This window comes from Mesoplodon mirus, assembly GCF_964341445.2.
Source record: "Mesoplodon mirus genome assembly, chromosome: 2".
Taxonomy (NCBI): domain Eukaryota; kingdom Metazoa; phylum Chordata; class Mammalia; order Artiodactyla; family Ziphiidae; genus Mesoplodon; species Mesoplodon mirus.
In genome coordinates this window covers 4,221,104-4,239,196 of record NC_138977.1, presented here as the reverse complement: position 1 = coordinate 4,239,196, position 18,093 = coordinate 4,221,104, and the positions used below count along the sequence as shown (strand labels likewise).

The window sequence follows — 18,093 nt, the reverse complement described above, 5'->3', positions numbered from 1 at the left end:
ACGGGCTATAGAACTTTGCCCGGCACTACCCTCTCCGGATTTGTTTCCTTTACTGTAAGGTGAAGGAGGATACACATTAGTTATACGCTATAGGCCATTTCCGTTTGAAAGTCAGTGAGTTTTTTCCTGCTATTTCTAATATGAAGCCACCACTAATCACCTAAAACACCAAAACCAGCTCTTTGAGAGACTGCCACAACAGTGACTATCCCAATAATGATGTTTACCATTTAAAAATCATTTTTCCTTCTACCTTAAAAAAGATGGCAATATGGCTTATTATGCAACTTAAGAATTAACCTACTATCCGGTTTATTTGAATTAGGATAGGACATAATAAAAAACCATATTCTCAGGCTTCCCTGGTGGCGCAGTGGTTGAGAGTCTGCCTGCTAATGCAGGGGACACGGGTTCGTGCCCCGGTCCGGGAAGATCCCACATGCTGCGGAGCAGCTGGGCCCGTGAGACATGGCCGCTGAGCCTGCGCGTCTGGAGCCCGTGCTCCACAAGAGAGGCCGCTATAGAGAGAGGCCTGCGCACCGTGATGAAGAGTGGCCCCCACTTGCCACAACTAGAGAAAGCCCTTGCACAGAAATGAAGACCCAACACAGCAAAAATAAATTAATTAATAAACTCCTACCCCCAACATCATCTTAAAAAAAAAAAAAAACTTTCTAAAAAAAACACCATATTCTCTGTACTCACTTGAAACATTTGCACCAGAGGTGGGATGATCCTCAATGAGTTCCACAAAGTTAAGGGGGAAGATCCCAGATCTCTCTCGAAGTTCTCCTCTTGCCCACTCGTCATTCACATACTCTTTAAGAAGAATAATTTCTCCCTCTGAGAAACTTAACTCATCCTTCTGGTCTCCAATATACTCAAATCGAGCAACACATCTTGGGCCTCTGAAGAAAGAAGACCACATTTGTGGGTTAAACTAGAGAGTACTAACTTTCAAAATGCCTTAAAACCTTCATTTAGTCTTTCAATAAATATTCTCTGTTTACTTTGGAACAAGGTATACTAGGCATAGTTTAAAATTTTCCATGAAAAAGAATAAGCTATATTTCTAAATGATAGTCCTTACTTTTTAGATATGAACCTATTCACTCAGAAAGGCTAAAGTCAAGGTCACAAGTACAGGCAGAATCCCAGATAAGCAGCTGGTGGTTGGTTAATGTTGCACATTTTTGATCACCTTTTCTTCATGACAGAATCTCCCCAGTCTCCTTGTCTTTGTATCCTTGGGCCACAGTAATCCAGGGCCAAGTCTGAACCCTCTCAGTCATAAATGCACTGAGTTCAGGAGTGTTAATCCTGAGAATCTCAGGGCAAGACATCAAACTTCCATGGCAGAAATGCAATGGGCACCAGCTGGGCAGGGTAGATGCTCAATGTATGCTGAATCAGTGAGTTGTGTATATAGATGAATGGCCTTCAAAACTAGAAGGTTCGAAGAAAACAGAAACTCGGCTTATTATCTTATAACATTTAATCTTATATCTTACACTATTGTTTTAAAAATGATTTTTGTATCTCCTTTAAAAAGGCTTCATTTCTGAGAATTAGAACGATCCTTAAATGATCTACAATTTTGACTGAAAATAAGGTAAAAACAGAGATGAAATTGTGTCCCTAGAAGACATTATTGAATCCCAAACCTTTGATTTGAGGCTTTGGAAAGGAAGTTTCAACAGCTATGACTAAGGAGATGCAATTGTCTGAAGAGAAAAGGTGGGTACTCGCTCCAGTCAAAGTCTGATTTAAGTCAGGTCAATGGATCAACAGCCATGAAAGCCCACTTTAAATTCAACCTGCTGACACAGTAAACACTGCTTTAAAATAGGAGAAAAACTGAACCCGAAATAGAATTAAACTATTGTGGCATCAGAAGTTTTCTTATTTGTGATAACATTTGCCTTTATTTTCTAAAGTCCTCAGGGAGCATATCTTCTTATGTCTGACCTATTCAAAGACAGGTTTACAGTCTTCAGCAGGTACTGAATTCTATTAATTTGCTCATTTAACTGGAATATAAAGTTGCATTGTGGCAGTGTTTTAAATCACAAAGGAGTTACTGTGATGCAGAAAAGGGTACATAAATTCACGGAAAGGTCTTCAAACATAAAGAAGACTCCTCCAAATTAACTCTTCCTTTACTTTCTTCCAGTTCCTCTCAAAAACAAAACAATACAAAATGCCTAGCAGTTTTTGTAGGGTTCATATTTCTGTTAGGTTTACTTTTTTTTTTTTTTTTTTTTTTTTTTTTGCAGTACGCGGGCCTCTCCCGTTGTGGAGCACACGCTCTAGACGTGCAGGCTCAGCGGCCATGGCTCACGGGCCCAGCCGCTCCGTGGCATGTGGGATCTTCCCGGACCGGGGCACGAACCTGAGTCCCCTGCATCGCCAGGCAGACTCTCAACCACTGCGCCACCAGGGAAGCCCAGGTTTACTTTTTTGTTCATTAAAAAAAAAAATTTATTTGGCTGCACCGGGTCTTAGTCATGGCACGTGGGATCTTCGTTGCAGCATGTGGAATCTTTAGTTTCGGCATGCAGGGGTCTTTTAGTTGCAGCATGAGGGTTCTTCATTGCGGCATGCGAACTCTTAGTTGCGGAACGTGGGATCTAGTTCCCTGACCAGGGATTGAACCCGAGCCCCCTGCATTGGGAGCTCGGAGTCTTAGCTACTGGACCACAAGGGAAGTCCCTCTATCAGGTTTAAATATTTTCTATTGTTGCTGGAACGGGGGGGACCCCTTCCAGGGCCTGAGAGTGGGCTCTTGTCTAACACTCAGAAATGAATTGTCCGAGGAGACACACATACTGACAAAGCAAAAGACTTTATTGGGAAGGGGCGCCTGGGTGGAGAGCAGCAGAGTAAGGGAACTCAGGAGGACTGCTCTGCCGCGTGGCTCGCAGTCTCAGGTTTTTGGTAATGGGGTTAGTTTCTGGGTTGTCTCTTCCCAGTCATCTTGGTTGGCCCATATTTAGTCTGGCTCAGGGTCCTTTCTGGTGGTGCACACATCTCTCAGCCAAGATGGATTCCAGTGTGAAGGATTCTGGGACTTTGGTAGGACAATATTATGGGCTAGTGTATCCTCCCTCCTTTTGGCCCCTCCTGAATTCTTCTAGTTCGTTTTACAAGACATATTATGGGCTGGTATCTCCTCCCTCTTTTCGGCCGCTCCTGAACTCTCCTGGTTAGCAGCAAGTTTCTTATCGGGACCTCTTGCAAGTGGTTATCATCGTGCCTAGCCAAGGTGGGTGGTTCCCTAACACTATGACAAAAATATTTGAACCTTCTAGAAATCTATTGGTAGATAAACAGCAGAAGGCCAACACAAAATGCCCTGGATGATGAAACCTGTCTGCTCGGGTGAGGCCAGGCTGTGGGACGCACCAGGATATAGACTGTTTGTGCCTATCTATATGGCCTGTATTGATACGGAGTTGCTTCTGTCAGCATGTTGCAATTTCACCAGAATTTTTTTTTTTTTTTTTTTTTTTTTTTCTTTTTGCGGTATGCGGGCCTCTCACTGTTGTGGCCTCTCCCGTTGCGGAGCACAGGCTCCGGATGCGCAGGCCCAGCGGCCATGGCTCACGGGCCCAGCCGCTCCGCAGCATATGGGATCCTCCCAGACCGGGGCACGAACCCACATCCCCTGCATCGGCAGGCGGACTCTCAACCACTGCGCCACCAGGGAGGCCCTCACCAGAATTTTTAAACAAGTAGTTTTCCTCATAATTAAAAAGACACATTGAGAATCTGAATAATCATACATCTGAAGTGTTTAAGCTTATTAGTTCTGTATGACATAAATGCTCACATCCTTTGTATCTTGTGCAAAACAACACAAGTAAAACTTACTTAACACAATGAGATGCGACAGACTCCCTTTTCCCATTTCCTCCTGGAACATCGGTCTAGTAAAGACAAAAATCAGGACAACAGCTGTATTCCTTCAGATTTTACTAAGACGAGTTTAAGCTACGTAATGAGCAAATCCATGACCGAAGTTAACCAGTTTAGCTACAGGTGTTAAACTGACGGAATGTACCACAGGTGCTACAAAGGTATGAGGCCCAGAATTTGGGTTTTTAAACAAACGCGTAACTTGTGAGGTAGCCTTCCTTGAATAACCAATGAATCCTCTTATTTGCTGGAATAAGCACATGAATGTCATTCTACCCCTGACTGAGTATACTCTACCCCTTATCCCCTAAGTTGAAAACTTGAGGTGAGGAGGGCTTAGGATAGAAACTAGGCATCAGGCACTACACAGACACCTATTCAAACTGTTGGTAGAACTCTGCAATACTTTAATGACCCTAAAATAAAATCTTTTAATCACACTTGTGGACTCTCTCCATGTTCATAACTCTGGAACACTTTTTCCCCTTCAACGTGAGGAAGGAAGGAAGAGAGGACTGAGTACTCAGTGAGCATCTACTAAGAGGCGGGCACCTTATATAAGAACTCATCTACAAGGCTCCAGAGAGCTGGGTTGTGATGAAATATTTGACCATAATGCACTATAAGTCTGAAAACTACTTAAGGCTTTGAGGTTTACATTAAATAAATCAGTGCCCTTCTTAATGAATTTCAAAAGTTCGAAGTGTGAAAACAATTTTTTAAACTTGTAGGCTTAGAAATAACACTTACACCAATAATCTGGCAAATTCAGTGTGATTGATTTCAGTGTGGTAATTGTGCTTTTTAAAGTACTGCTACATTGGGAAGAAGAAAAATGAGGAAGAGTGCTAAAACTAACATTACTCTTTAATATTAATTTAGAGAATGTGGTTGGATTTCCCCAAAGAATCAGGGTATTTTTATATACCAGACAATTTTTAAGACCCACATTTTGTAATTCAAGAGACTCAACCTCATTCATACTTGAAAAATACAGGTTTTCTGTTATATTTGTTTGCTAAGTTTCTGATGTAACGGAAAATCATTTTCTTCCCCGCACCCCGCCAAGCAGTTAATGCTCAACTATTTAAGCCAGGTTTATTGATATGTTCCAGTATCAATTAGTTATATTAGAGACTGAGTCATTCTCTTCCTACTGATATAAGTGTTCAAGTGGCAGTCTGATTTCATCCCCATGTTTCTCAGCCACCCGGGCTTAGCACTCAGGGCTCTACTTACACAAGTTAGGTATGAGGGTGTATAAAATTCGGACACTTTAATATATGTTTCCCAGTCAAATTTGGAATTATTCTGTGAAAAATCATTAATGGACCACTACCTCCAATGGAAGTACTCTGGTATATTCCCAAATCTATTTTTTTTAAAGGTTGAAATAAATGGGAATGGAAAGGATGAAAGGAATCAGTACTGAAATGTCTCCAAAGCAAAGGAGAAGTGGTGCCATAACCTCAGAGAACACACGTTCCTTCAGGACAGTCCAGGACCATTTAATTCTTGTTTGCTGAATGCTGCAAAGAATTAACATATACCCTCACGTGCTTATCAACCCTCCAAGAATAGCTGATTCACCAGTGGACCTGTAGTTTTTCACCTTAGGATTTCAGATAGCATTTAAGCATTAAGTTCTAATACTCCATAATATATTAATAATTAACTAGTATCTAATTGAACAAACCTTTATTTCTGGATTTTTCAAACACCAAATGAATTAACGGAAGAGAGAGAACCAGAACCCAAGAATCTAGGCTTCTGGTTATTTTTTTTCCAAACTGTAAATTACACAGAATTCACTGAATATATGACCAATTTAAACAAGCACAATCTACTTACAATCACTTTGACGTAGGTGGCAGGAAATACACCAGTCTGGTTTCTACATTCCCCCCTGTACCAATCTGTATCTACTTTTTCCAGAAGATAAACAATTTCTCCTGAAGTGAGGTTCAAATCATCAACTTGCTCTGTAACATAAAATAAGTAGGTGTGATGAATCATCCGGCTTGCAGATCTGATTAAAGTAGCATTTAGTTCTGTCCACCGAGGCAGTATGTGCTACTGATTCTGAGAACAGGTTATACTAATCAAATTGACTTTAAAAATATATTATTTTTTCCTGACTATCGTTGTTATGAGCTTCCTCTTTTAAGATCAAATTAGATATATTTACCAGGCACTGACTGATAGGAAATGGTTAAAAAACACACACACATGCACACACAAAACATTGTGCTGGCCAAGGATTCTTCCTGTGTCAATATAAACCCTCTGCTGAATACATATTTTAACAATGAAAAGAGTTTTATAGACATGGTATAATATTCATATTATTCTCAACCATGCTTAAAAATCATTTCAATCTCAAAATATTAACTAAGGGAGTCCTACAGCTCTTTTGCAAATAAATTTACTCACAGTGAAATAAAAATCAGTCTACCAAGTGGATAAAAAAAGGTTATAAATAAATCAGGAATTTATTTTATTTGTAGCCTTGGATATAAAAGGTACTTAAAATTTGATTACAAAAATTTATATTATTTATTTATTTATATTTATTTATTTTTGGCTGTGCTGGGTCTTCGTTGCAGCACGCGGGCTTTCTCTAGTTGTGGCCGGGGGGGCGGGGGGCTACTCTTTGTTGCAGTGCACGGGCTCTAGGTGCATGGGCTTCAGTAGTTGCAGCATGCGGGCTCAGTAGTTGTGGCACATGGGCTTCGTTGCTCCGCGGCATGTGGGATCTTCCCGGACCAGGGATCGAACCCGTGTCCCCTGCATGGGCAGGCGGACTCTCAACCACTGCGCCACCAGGGAAGCCCGTTTTGTATTTTTATACTCATTTCATAAGTAACAGCTGAGCTATGTGTGTTGGTTTTACAACCCTTAGGAGAAAAGAACTCCACATATTAAATTCAAATTAATTTCATTGTAACTGGTATTTGGTACCCCATTTTGAAAGAGTTAAAATGTTTGCAACTGGTAGGCAGTTTGCTGATTGTTCATTTGTAAGGGAAACACTCCTTCTCTCTCTCTCACAGGGAGTTTCAAAGGCAAAGCTGTTACAACTAAGCTTTCTGGAATGCCTGGGTACAGCTGACTCTTCCTGAAGGTGGGGTGATGGATGAGATGACCTCTCCAGTCCAGGGCTCTGCTGGTGCAGAAAATGAGAAGGGTGTCCTTGAGAGGTTAACCTGGGGAGGATGCCTGATCCCAGATCCTAAGGTTCTACCACTTTACTACTTATGTCCTTACCTGCCGGAAAATCATGAAGAACGACAGCATGAGGGGCACCACTGTCAACGGGCTTCTGAGCGTGGCCTGGATCCTTAGGGGGAAAACAGGGCGGTGAGTGGAGTGTGCAGGATGGACACTGGACTTATTATTCACTCTGAGACCATTTTAGTTTTCCTCATTAGGGTCCTCTTGACACAATTACATATGAATACAAGATGCAAACCACACAGCTGAGCCAGACAAGGGAATCATTACCAAGTTGAAAAGGCATGTGTCCTTGCCAGAGGAAAACAGAAATAACTCTCAATTATAATATCCCTCAGCATTTTTTAAAGCAAGAGAGTAAAACAAAAGGAAATTACTTAACTTTTTTTTTTTTTTTTTGCGGTACGCGGGCCTCTCACTGTTGTGGCCTCTCCCGTTGCGGAGCACAGGTTCCAGATGCGCAGGCTCAGCGGCCATGGCTCACGGGCCCAGCCGCTCCGCGGCATGTGGGATCTTCCCAGACCAGGGCACGAACCCACATCCCCTGCATCGGCAGGTGGACTCTCAACCACTGCACCACCAGGGAAGCCCCTGAAGTAGTGGTTTTTGACCTCTTTACCTTTCAAGGGTCACTTTTCCCATAAACTGTGATCAGGACTAAACCTTAAGAACAGAGCCTTAAAAGCAGTCTCTTCATTAAGATGGGAAAAGAAGGAAGTTCTGCAATTTATGCTCTTGTCTTTTGTAATGAAAAGAGCTAATGACTTCCACAAAAGTATAACTCACAAAAAGTAAAATCCATTTCGTTTATTACCACTTAACTGAATGCTTTCTCTAATTTGAAAGCCAACGCTACCTCCCATGCCTGGCCTGGATTTCCTATTTAATCTGAATGGTTTATTCACCAGTAATTCTAAGTAAATTAGCAAAGAGAATTCAATATTCTCTACCCATCTAACCAACTGCTTAGACTGGCCAGAGGAGAAGCTGAATTTGAACAGTGACCATTTCTTATTGACAGGCAGCTGTTATTCTTAGTTTCTTTATATGAAGAGACAGGCTTATCCACATCATCATCATCATCATCATCAAATCTGACTGAAGGATATTATAACTTAAAATTCTTCAACACTGGCAAACCTGTGCAATAAATGAAGGCAAATTTTTGTGCCCTTTCTTTTCTCTTCCCTCCTTCAATGGCTCCTGTCCCCTCAGGGCTCACCCCTCCCCTGGCCATGATGCTCAGCAGGGATCGAGGTCCACTTCTTCCACTTCTGCCCTGCACCACCTTTGCTCGACTCTTTTCTGAATCAGTCAAAACGCACCTGCACAGGCACGCTGCCTTCTCTCATGTCAGCTGAATGGTAATAGAGGAATAGCTAATGGCAGCTCAGTATTAGTTTACCAAAGCAACATTGACATTTTCTTAGAGGATGCTCAGTGCTTTTCCCTAAATCAATGGGCATGATGGGAGTTTCAGGGATTGTGGAAAGGAACTGTGAGATATTTTAAGCCTAGAGGGCTTTAAAAATTATTTACACAATTTATTACATGTGTGTATGTGTGGTTTTCATTTTTTCTGATTTACATCTGTGGAAAAAGGAATGACTGCTCACTAAGTGGTGTTAGGCTAGATGGCTTTCCATCTGCTGGAAAAAGTCAAGTCAGAGGCCTAGCCCACACCAAACACAAACATGAGCCTCCAGATGGACCAAGATCTAAACACCAGCCTGAGAAGGTAGAAGAGGTGGGATGGCAACCTGGGCCTCCCAGTTTCCCTTCTCTGCCTTCCATGCATGGCTACCCCTGGAATGCTGCTCATCACCTTGGCCTGGCAGATGAAGGGTGAGAGGCACAGGTGAACAGGGTTGGCCACAGGGGCCTGTACAACTCAGACCACACCATTAGGGTGGGTATTTGGGAGGAAAATCCAACATATTTCAAAGCTCTTTCTAGTATGACAGTATGATTATAATGGTTAATACTAATGAGTAAAAAGAATAGCTAATATCAGGACTTCCCTGGCGGTCCAGTGGTTAGAGCTCCGCACTTCCACTGCAGGGGGCACGGGTTCTATCCCTGGTTGGGGAACTAAGATCTCATATGCCACGCATATGCCATGCAGTGCCGCCAAAAAAAAAAAAAAAAAAAAAAAATATTCACTGTTCACTCACTATGCACTACTCACTGTGTTAAACACCTTATATGCATTAATCAGCTCATTTAATTTTTTAAGCACCTTTGAGATATAATTCATATATCACAAAAGTCACCCATTTAAAGTGTACCTAGGTTTAGTATATTCACAGAATTGTGCGACCATCACCACAATCTAACTTTAGAACATTTTTATCACTCCCTCAAGAAGCCTCCCACCCAACAGCAGTCTCTCCCCACTCACCCTCCCCCCAGCCCTGGGCAACCACTAATCTACCTTCTGGATTTACCTATTCTGGACTTAATATAAATGGAATCATAATGATAAATCAATTGTATAATCAACTCTGTGAGAAATTATCATACATATTATTTCACATATTAAAAAAATGAAGTTCAGAGAGGTCAGATCACCGCCTCAGGGGGTAGGAGGGAAACTGCAACCCGCGTCCGCGCTGGGAACCAAGTGAGGTGACCATCCCCCGCCTCCCAGCTCTGACAGCCCAGCCTCAACTGATAATGTGCAGTGCCCCCTGTTGACTAAGGCAGGGGAAAGCAGAACACATTTTTAGAAATATTTACCTTAAACCTAGGCTTTCAAATAGGTAAGTTTTATTTTTCTAAAAGAAATGTCCTGTTAGCCATGACCCAGAGCCTAAGAGAGTCTCCACTTCAGTGTCACCAGCTGTCGGCCCTCAGCGGCCACCTCTCTGCCCGTCTACGGCACAAGCCTGAGTATGATAATGTTTCAAGTGGACAAAACTGTGGGCTTCTATAAAAGAACAACTTGTAATTTTTTCAGCTTCTATTTTCATCAAGGGGAGCTTTTTGACAGTACAACTCCCATGGTTACCCATCAGTGTGCTCTGAGAGAGGAAGAAGAGCGGTGACAGATGTTAATGCTGCATCAAAACAGAGAGAAAATGAGTTAAAAGAAGAACCCTCCCCGTGTGGACCAAAGTCAGAAATCTCAGTATCCCAGCTGCAACGAGCGTAAGGCATAGCTTCGCTGCTCTCCGAAATCCAAATTTTTAGTTTCTTAGCAAACCTCAAATGACAAGCTGCCTTCTAAGAAGAAAGAATTGGACGAGATTATGAAAACTAGGCTGAATGACGAAGTACTTTACTTGGTTTAAATGACAGATGGGTCTCATTTTTCATGTTTGCTACATTACCTAATAGAGAGTGAAACTTTAACTGGGTACCTTAAGAAGCTCTTTTAAAAGTATAACTCTAGGGCTTCCCTGGTGGCGCAGTGGTTAAGAATCTGCCTACCACTGCAGGGCACACGGGTTTGATCCCTGGTCCGGGAACATCCCACATGCCGCGGAGCAACTAAGCCCATGCGCCACAACTACTGAGCCTGTGCTCTAAAGCCCGCAAGCCACAGCTGCTGAAGCCCGCGAGCCTGGAGCCCGTGCTCCGCAACAAAGAGAAGCCACTGCGATGAGAAGCCTGCACACCGCAAAGAAGAGTAGCCCCCGCTCGCTGCAACTAGAGAAAGCCCGCACCCAGCAACAAAGACCCAACTCAGCCATAAAAAAAAAAAAAAAAAAAAATATATATATATATATATATATATATATGTCTATAAACTGTCCAATGGCATTTTTCTTGCTGAACAAACGACCTTCAATAATCATTATATTGGCGTTCCCACCGCTCGGGGACGGGTGTGTGGGGCGGGAAGATGGGAGGTGATGGAGGACGGGGGCAGGGAGGGCGAAGTCTCGGATTCCCGGGCGAGGTCTGGGGGTCCTGCAGCAGGCTGGGTGTGGAGAGGCTTCCAGGGGAGGCGCGGGGTCGGGCCGCCTCGGGCTGGGGTGTGAGCAGACCAGGAGGGGCCAGGTTGGGCGGGGGGTGGCAACCCTCGGAGGTTCCAGTTTGCCAAAGGGCGCAGGTTGACGTTTGGCGTGGGGAAGCCTTGAGAAGCGGGTCGGGGTTTGGGTAAATGGTAACGGGGCGGTGTGGGGGTGTGTGTGTGCGGGCGTGTGCAGAGACCACCTTCTCCCCCCTTGTATAAACTTTAGGGACGGAAGAGTAGATAAGCTTTGGGTCAGCGAGACGAAGGAGCAGGTGAACTTCGGGATGACCTGGGCGGGAAGAACAGGTGAGCTTCGGGGTGCAGTTTGGTGGGGGTTGAATTCAGGGGAGAGTCGCTTAGAAGGTCAAGGCCCTGACCTCGGAATAGGGTTTGGGTGGACTGGGGAGCTGGTTAAAGACCTAGATCTTAGGTTACAAAAAATTAGGACTTGGGATTTGGTGATGGGAAGGGGTACGTGGGGCAGGTCTGGGATAACTGGGCGTCAGAGCAGTCCGTGTCCCAAGGCGGGGGTCGGGTATGCAGGCAGAGCTACGAGGACTGTGGGAGAGTTGGGGTGGGGTCAGGCGCCCCCCGAAGTTCAGAGGGCTCCTGGCGGGCGAGCCAGCCCCTCTCGGGTTCTTTGTGCCTCTCCAGCTCGGGAGCGCAGCGGGCAAGGCAGGTGCCATGGCCCTGACCGAAGGGGTGGGTGATGAGGTGACCAGCCTTTTTGCGGTGCGTGCCTGCCTTCCTGTGCTGGCTCTCGCCTGGGCCTCAACACACACTGCCGAGGGCGCTGACCCACTGTCCCAGCCGTCAGGGACCCCGACACCGACACAGCCCAGAGGAGCCATGGCGGTCACTAACAGCATCAGAGGGGAGGCCCCAGGAGCCGAGACCCCCAGCCTGAGACACAGAGGTCAGGCTGCGCAGCCAGAGCCTGGCGTGGGGCTCCCAGCAATGCCGCCACCTCCAGACCCCCCTCAGGAGCCCCCAGTACTTCGGCTGAAATTCCTCAACGATTCAGAGCAGGTGGCCAGGGCCTGGCCCCATGACACCATCGGCTCCCTGAGAAGGACCCAATTTCCTGGCCGGGAGCAGCACGTGCGGCTCATCTACCGAGGGCAACTGTTAGGAGACGACACCCAGACCCTGGGTGGCCTTCACCTCCCTCCTAACTGCGTTCTCCACTGCCACGTGCCCGCTCGGGAGGGTCCGCCACACCCACCCTGCCCACCGGGGTCAGAGCCGGTCCCCTCTGGGCTGGCAGCAGGCAGCCTGCTGCTGCTGCTCTGGGCCTGCCAGAGCCAGTACCGGCCCTCTTTCCCCGGACCGCCACTCTGGGTCTGGCCGGCTTTACCCTGCTCCACAGTCTCCTGGCCTTTGCCATGTTCCGCCCGTAGTGCCTCCACGGGCTCCTGGCAGTGTTGCTGGCCCCTCCGGACCTTGCTCCCCGTGACACGGTGGGAGCTGCTGTCTGCCTAGGTCTGCCTCTCCGACCTGCCTCTTCCCGCTACCCTGGAGCCCAGCCCTGTACCACAGAGCACTCCAGGGGCCAGTGGAGGCCCCTCCCTGTGACCTTCATGGCTCTGGGCCATCCCCCGGGGCAGCTGGCCCTCCGCACCCACAAACAGTCAGCTCCTCTGGGTCAGACAGCTGCTGTCGCTGCCCCGGCGCTGGGCAGAGCCGGGCCATGCCCCTGGGCCCTTCTTAGTGTTCTGCTTGAGAATCCAGCCTCCTCTAGTCCCTGACAGCTCCTTGGGCTGATTTAGGGACTCCAGGACTGAGGGGCTGGAAAAGGGGAGCTGGGAGGGGTGGAGGGGGTTCTCTGGAACATGTGCAGATTAAATAACTGTGAAGTTTAAAAAAAAAAAAATCATTGTATTCTCCCAGGCTCGACAAATTTGTTAGGCCTAAATTGTGACTTCAGATTGTTGGAACATCTCATTTCATTATTTTTATGGGCTATAAGCAGAGAAATGAGGTTTATATTAAACTTAAATCTTAAAGGGAAGTTCTTTTTTTTTTTTTTTTTTTTTTCTTTTTGCGGTATGCGGGCCTCTCACTGTTGTGGCCTCTCCCGTTGCGGAGCACAGGCTCCGGATGCGCAGGCCCAGCGGCCATGGCTCACGGGCCCAGCCGCTCCGCGGCATATGGGATCCTCCCAGACCGGGGCACGAACCCGTATCCCCTGCATCGGCAGGCGGACTCTCAACCACTGCGCCACCAGGGAGGCCCGGGAAGTTCTTTTTAATGTCAGGCTTAGCATTTATAGGGCCGCCTTTAAAATAATTATCCATTCTGTTAGAAAACTAATCTCTAGTACTTTGGTAAACATGTTTACATTATTTCAAAAATAAATGCTCTCATGGTTGAAAATTAATGACTGAGTGTCCTGGTTGCTGTAAGTCAGCACGATGCGACAAAGGCAAAACACATGGTAGTCACTCTGTATCAAAGTGATTAGTATCGCAGTGGCAAGTCTCTTAGAAATAATTTACTCTTAAAATGGAATAAAACGCTACTGTAATTTTTACTCTGGTTAAAATAAACGTGCTAATAAAAACCTGAGAATGAGCTATAATTAATAGTTCTATGAAATGTGCTGCCATGTGTGATATGAAGGCGGTACAATATTAATTCCTCACGTTCGGCCTGCTTCTGAGATGTTCATCAAGTGGGGTGATGATCTTCATGTGAGACAGGTGGACTCTGCCGGCGTCGGCTCCCTTCCGGCACTCCAAGTAATTACCTTCCGCCTGCTTCAGTATCACAAGGACGTCCCCACGCTGGAAGGTACGATATCACTCTCTGAAGCAATTATTATTTAATAAAACATTATTACTTTTTCCACATTTTAATCTTTGGAGCCTAAAGCATTTAATAACGTGTAAAACAGTAACAGAGGCCAGAGATTTTTTTTTTACATCAGTCAGTAAAGAAAGAGCTCTCCTTTACCTTACAGGAAAGTTCTCCAGGGTTTTGCGGGACAATGTCTTCGTTGGCAATTCCGTGAGGCACAGAGAGCTTAAACATAAACCAATAAAAGGATTATTCACAATCAAATAACCTCGTCCTAAGAGGCTGATCACGTGGGGATTTGGCACGTTCGCCTGCAGTAGAACCTCCAGCAGTTAAGCTCTTCCTCAAGCTCGGGATCTAGCTGGTGGGGCTGCCATTTCTCAGGGTGCTCAGAGCCCTCGGGGGCCTGGAGCTGAGCCCACAGGACCTCGGCAGCTGAAGGTGGCCTGAAGTTCCCTTAACAACCACATCCAGGAAGTTCTGCTCTACAGGACAAGGTCCACCACGTCCCCAGGGCGTCGGAAGGGTAAATACTCAGCACCTGACCTCACGGCCTTTAGTTCAGGGGCGGCTGATAGGGGACTGGTGCCTCCCCTGCGGGGCTGGACTGGCCGCTTCCATCCGCCTTCAATCTCTTCTGCTCCTGCAGTCGCTCTGGTACAAGCATCTGTTTAAACCCATCTCACTGCCTGACCTGTCATTCCTGGTCCACTCGGCCCTGTCTGATCTTAGAATGGCTTTTACTCTGGCCAGAGAACTCTGTTCCCCGCCTTGGTAAATTCTGGCTGATGAGCGCGGGTCGGAGGGCCTGTGCAATATAAAAGGCGTGCCCAGGACATGGGATCACACAAGCTCGCTTCCAACCAGGAAAGGGAGGCTGCACTCAGGAGCAAAGATGTAGAGTACGAGGGTGTGGCCCTGGGGGGCTGGGGCGGGTCGTGCTGCTCCCCAGCATCTCTGTCAGAGCACCAGGGCGCCCAAGGTACCCAGGTTACCCTGGTTAGCCATTTAATGGTGGGGCGGCCACAGGAACAATGAGAGATTGAAGGAATTATTTCATAGAGACACACTAATACACCATCATTTTGAATTTATTCATTTCTTTGAGTTGTTCAAATGCTTTGTTGACATTATACTGCTATGCTAAGACCTATAAGCAAAATCTCATTCCCCCAAGTGAGGCTCTTGACACGGAACAGCCAATGCAAGCAGAGACTTTACAGTTAGTAACACTATTTTCTGGGGTTTTTTTGGCTGCACAGCATGGCTTGCGGGATCTTAGTTCCCCGACCAGGGATCGAACCAGTGCCCCCTGCAGTGGAAGCGCAGAGTCCCAACCACTGGACCGCTGGGGAAGCCCCACTAACACTATTTTCTTAGTATGGCCTAATGGTAAAGAGCATGGGCTCAGAGCCAGTCAGTCTGTGTTCGAATCTTGGCTCTACCATTACCGGATGTGTGACGCTGGACAGGCTACTTACTCTCTCTGAGTCTTACTTTCTTCATCTGTATAATAGAGATAATAAAAGTATCTACTTCACAGGGTTGGTGTGAGGAATAAATGAGTTATTTACATATAAAGTGCTTCGAAGAATGCCTGGCTTATAAGTATTCAACACATCAGCTACTGCTTTTATTTATTAATTATTTTAAAGTATCCTATCCCAAAGTACACCCCTGGGTGTATTAAAACCATCCATTTTAATAAGAACTTTCTTTCTACTTCAAATTTTACTGTGGGCAAGGTAGCTATAAGATAGCTATAAGATAGAAATGATATCAAGCAAGTAAAATTTTATCAGTTTAAATGAATATGAATATATATGAATATCCTACCTCCTTCTTATCTGTCTACACCCTTCCCTTAGGAAGATGAAAAAAAATCCTAAATTGCTTAAAGTGAAAACAATTTCCAGCTCAATGATGGAAATGTAGAACAATATGAAATGAATAACTGCTGTTCTTGTTAAGACCTACTGTTGTACACTTGTTTTAAAAAGTGCCAACACTCCTGCTCTCCTTATCATTTTAATCTGTTCTAGATTTCATCAGGTTAACCTGACCAAAATAGAGAGAGCACATCAACTCCGAAGACAAAGGCTTAAGGTCATATGATGAGAAAAACATTCAAAAGGAACAAAATTAATATCTCAACTATCTCAATTATTGATGAAAACTTCTAACTGGTAACTATTAAATGGACCATAATAATCAGGTTTACAAAACTGGAAAATGAGAGAAAAACCATCCATTTTAATAAGAACTTTCTTTCTACTTCAAATTTTACTGTGGGCAAGGTAGCTATAAGATAGAAACGATATCAAGATATGAATATAATATCTGGCAGAGATACTCCCATCAGGGTAACCTACTGGGTCAGGTTTTTCAGAGTTTCTGTTTGGTCCAGCCAGACAGCAGGTGGCAATCCTTGTCTTCCCTGCTTCCTTCTCCTATATTTCTCCTAATAATGAAACCCTGCTTTAAAAGACCTAGGTTTTAACATGGCCTACTTGTCTAAAGCACTCAGTGTCAAGGGGCAATTCCACAGTGGTCTCATCATCTTTTTCTAAGGAATAAGGGTCTTACGTATACTTTAGGACAAACCTCTTGACCACAAACATTCTTAAAAGCTAAATTTACCATGTATTTCCTGTAGAGAGGGTGTCCTGGTTTGGGGCGAGGGGGCAGCACTGGATCTTGATGTTTAAGGACTTGACTCTTGGCTTTTGAGAGTCCAGGTGCCAGGTTACTTGGTTTTTTCTGAAGATCCATGTCGGAAGAAGACCGATTAAAAGGCAGTTTTTTATCTGCTGCTCTGGTTGCAGGAAGTTTGGGGGGAGGTGGTCTCTCAGGGGCCCCCTTGGGAGGAGGCTGTCGAGCTGGTATGACTTTTCCACTCACAGGTCTGAAAGTCAACGTGGTAGCTGTGAGTCAGTGTTTGATCAATAGTAGGTTCTGTTTTGTCCTTTCTTACACACACACACACGCACACACACACACAGCGTTCTGCTAGTGTAAATACCATTTACTGAAACATGCAGGCTGTGCTGTTTTTTAGCAAATGACTGCTGCATTAAACATTATATTATTTGAAGAAGTGCCATGATGTTCCAGCTTCCTCTTATCTTGCACTACAGATTCATTAGTTCAAGACCAACAAGCATTTACTATCATGAGTTCTCTAAGGCCCCATGAGCTCTTAAACACACCATGACTGTTTCAGAAAACTAAGCACTTTCTACCAAAGTCTGAGATGAAAAGCTTATAAGAAGATATCCGGTATACGTGATGGAGTCTTGTACATGATTAGAAAAGGTACGTCAAACTCCCCTAATATTCATGTTATAGGAATCATTATTAAAACACTAATTTAGATTAATATAAAGAAAGCTAGTTCTGAAAATGGGACAGGACAATTATTACTCTGAAAGCCTTTCCTTAATCCCTATGATAAAAATAATTTCCAACATAGTAATGTCTTAGGATAACATCATGGTTTTTTGTCTCAACAGCCCTGGAACTCAGGAGGGCTGGTCACCTCTGAGCTCACGAGGCCTGTCTCCCTTTGGAAATGCCAAAAACCAGGCTGGTTTCTGGGAACAGGGAGAGCGAGCGAGTGTGTGTGTATGTGTATGAGTGTGTGTATGTATGTATGTGTGTGTATACGTGCGTGTTCCCGAAGTGGAGTTGTTTTTTAGGTTCAGAAAGGAGTGTTGTTCATTTGTTTGAGGAAAGGTAATAGATATCCATGTTTGTGCTCTGTGAGTTTTTGGATTGCGTTAAACAAGGAGCAGAGACGCCCACACCTGCTGTCAGAAGCAGACTGTGGGCTAGTGGCCTGGGTGAACTTGTGAGTAAATGTATCTCTACAAGAAGATCGAAGGCCAGCCACACTCAGTTTTCGTGATAGAAAAGAGAGTCCAGTCTCGGAGTCATTAGTTTTTCTCTAACTGACTTTTTAGAAGTTTTCCCAGCTTACTTACCTCGGTGGCAACCTTGGGGGTCCTCGCACAGGACCTCCTGACTGACCAGCATGGTCAGATTCCTGCAAGTATCAGAGAAGGATTTTTAGTTAAGATGAATCTGAAACAAGAGCTTTTCAAGAATTATGGACAACCTTTTGGCTGGATCTATAAAGTGGAAATGTAGCTGAGTTACAGAAAGGAGATTAAAAGAGTTTT

General features: G+C 44.9%; 1 protein-coding gene and 1 pseudogene across 7 annotated transcripts in view; one reads left to right on the top strand and one right to left on the bottom strand.

Annotated features, from left to right (window-relative positions):
• Positions 1–18,093, bottom strand: part of SH3D19 (SH3 domain containing 19) — a 171,740-nt gene that overhangs the window by 9,278 nt on the left and 144,369 nt on the right. For 5 of the 6 annotated variants that reach the window (XM_082611159.1, XM_082611160.1, XM_082611161.1 and 2 more), the window contains exons 10-17: positions 17,896–17,957; positions 16,553–16,817; positions 14,069–14,137; positions 13,759–13,899; positions 7,186–7,258; positions 5,770–5,900; positions 3,874–3,929; positions 706–908 (exon numbers count right to left, since the gene is read on the bottom strand). In XM_082611159.1, coding sequence (XP_082467285.1) covers positions 706–908; positions 3,874–3,929; positions 5,770–5,900; positions 7,186–7,258; positions 13,759–13,899; positions 14,069–14,137; positions 16,553–16,817; positions 17,896–17,957 — 1,000 coding nt within the window. Of the gene's footprint in view, positions 1–705; positions 909–1,207; positions 1,447–3,873; positions 3,930–5,769; positions 5,901–7,185; positions 7,259–13,758; positions 13,900–14,068; positions 14,138–16,552; positions 16,818–17,895; positions 17,958–18,093 lie in introns of those variants that run through there. The other variant, XM_082611164.1, reaches the window with a different exon arrangement.
• Positions 7,268–13,359, top strand: LOC309798655 (transmembrane and ubiquitin-like domain-containing protein 1; annotated as a pseudogene). Its single transcript has one exon. The product of its transcript is annotated as a transmembrane and ubiquitin-like domain-containing protein 1 (transcript).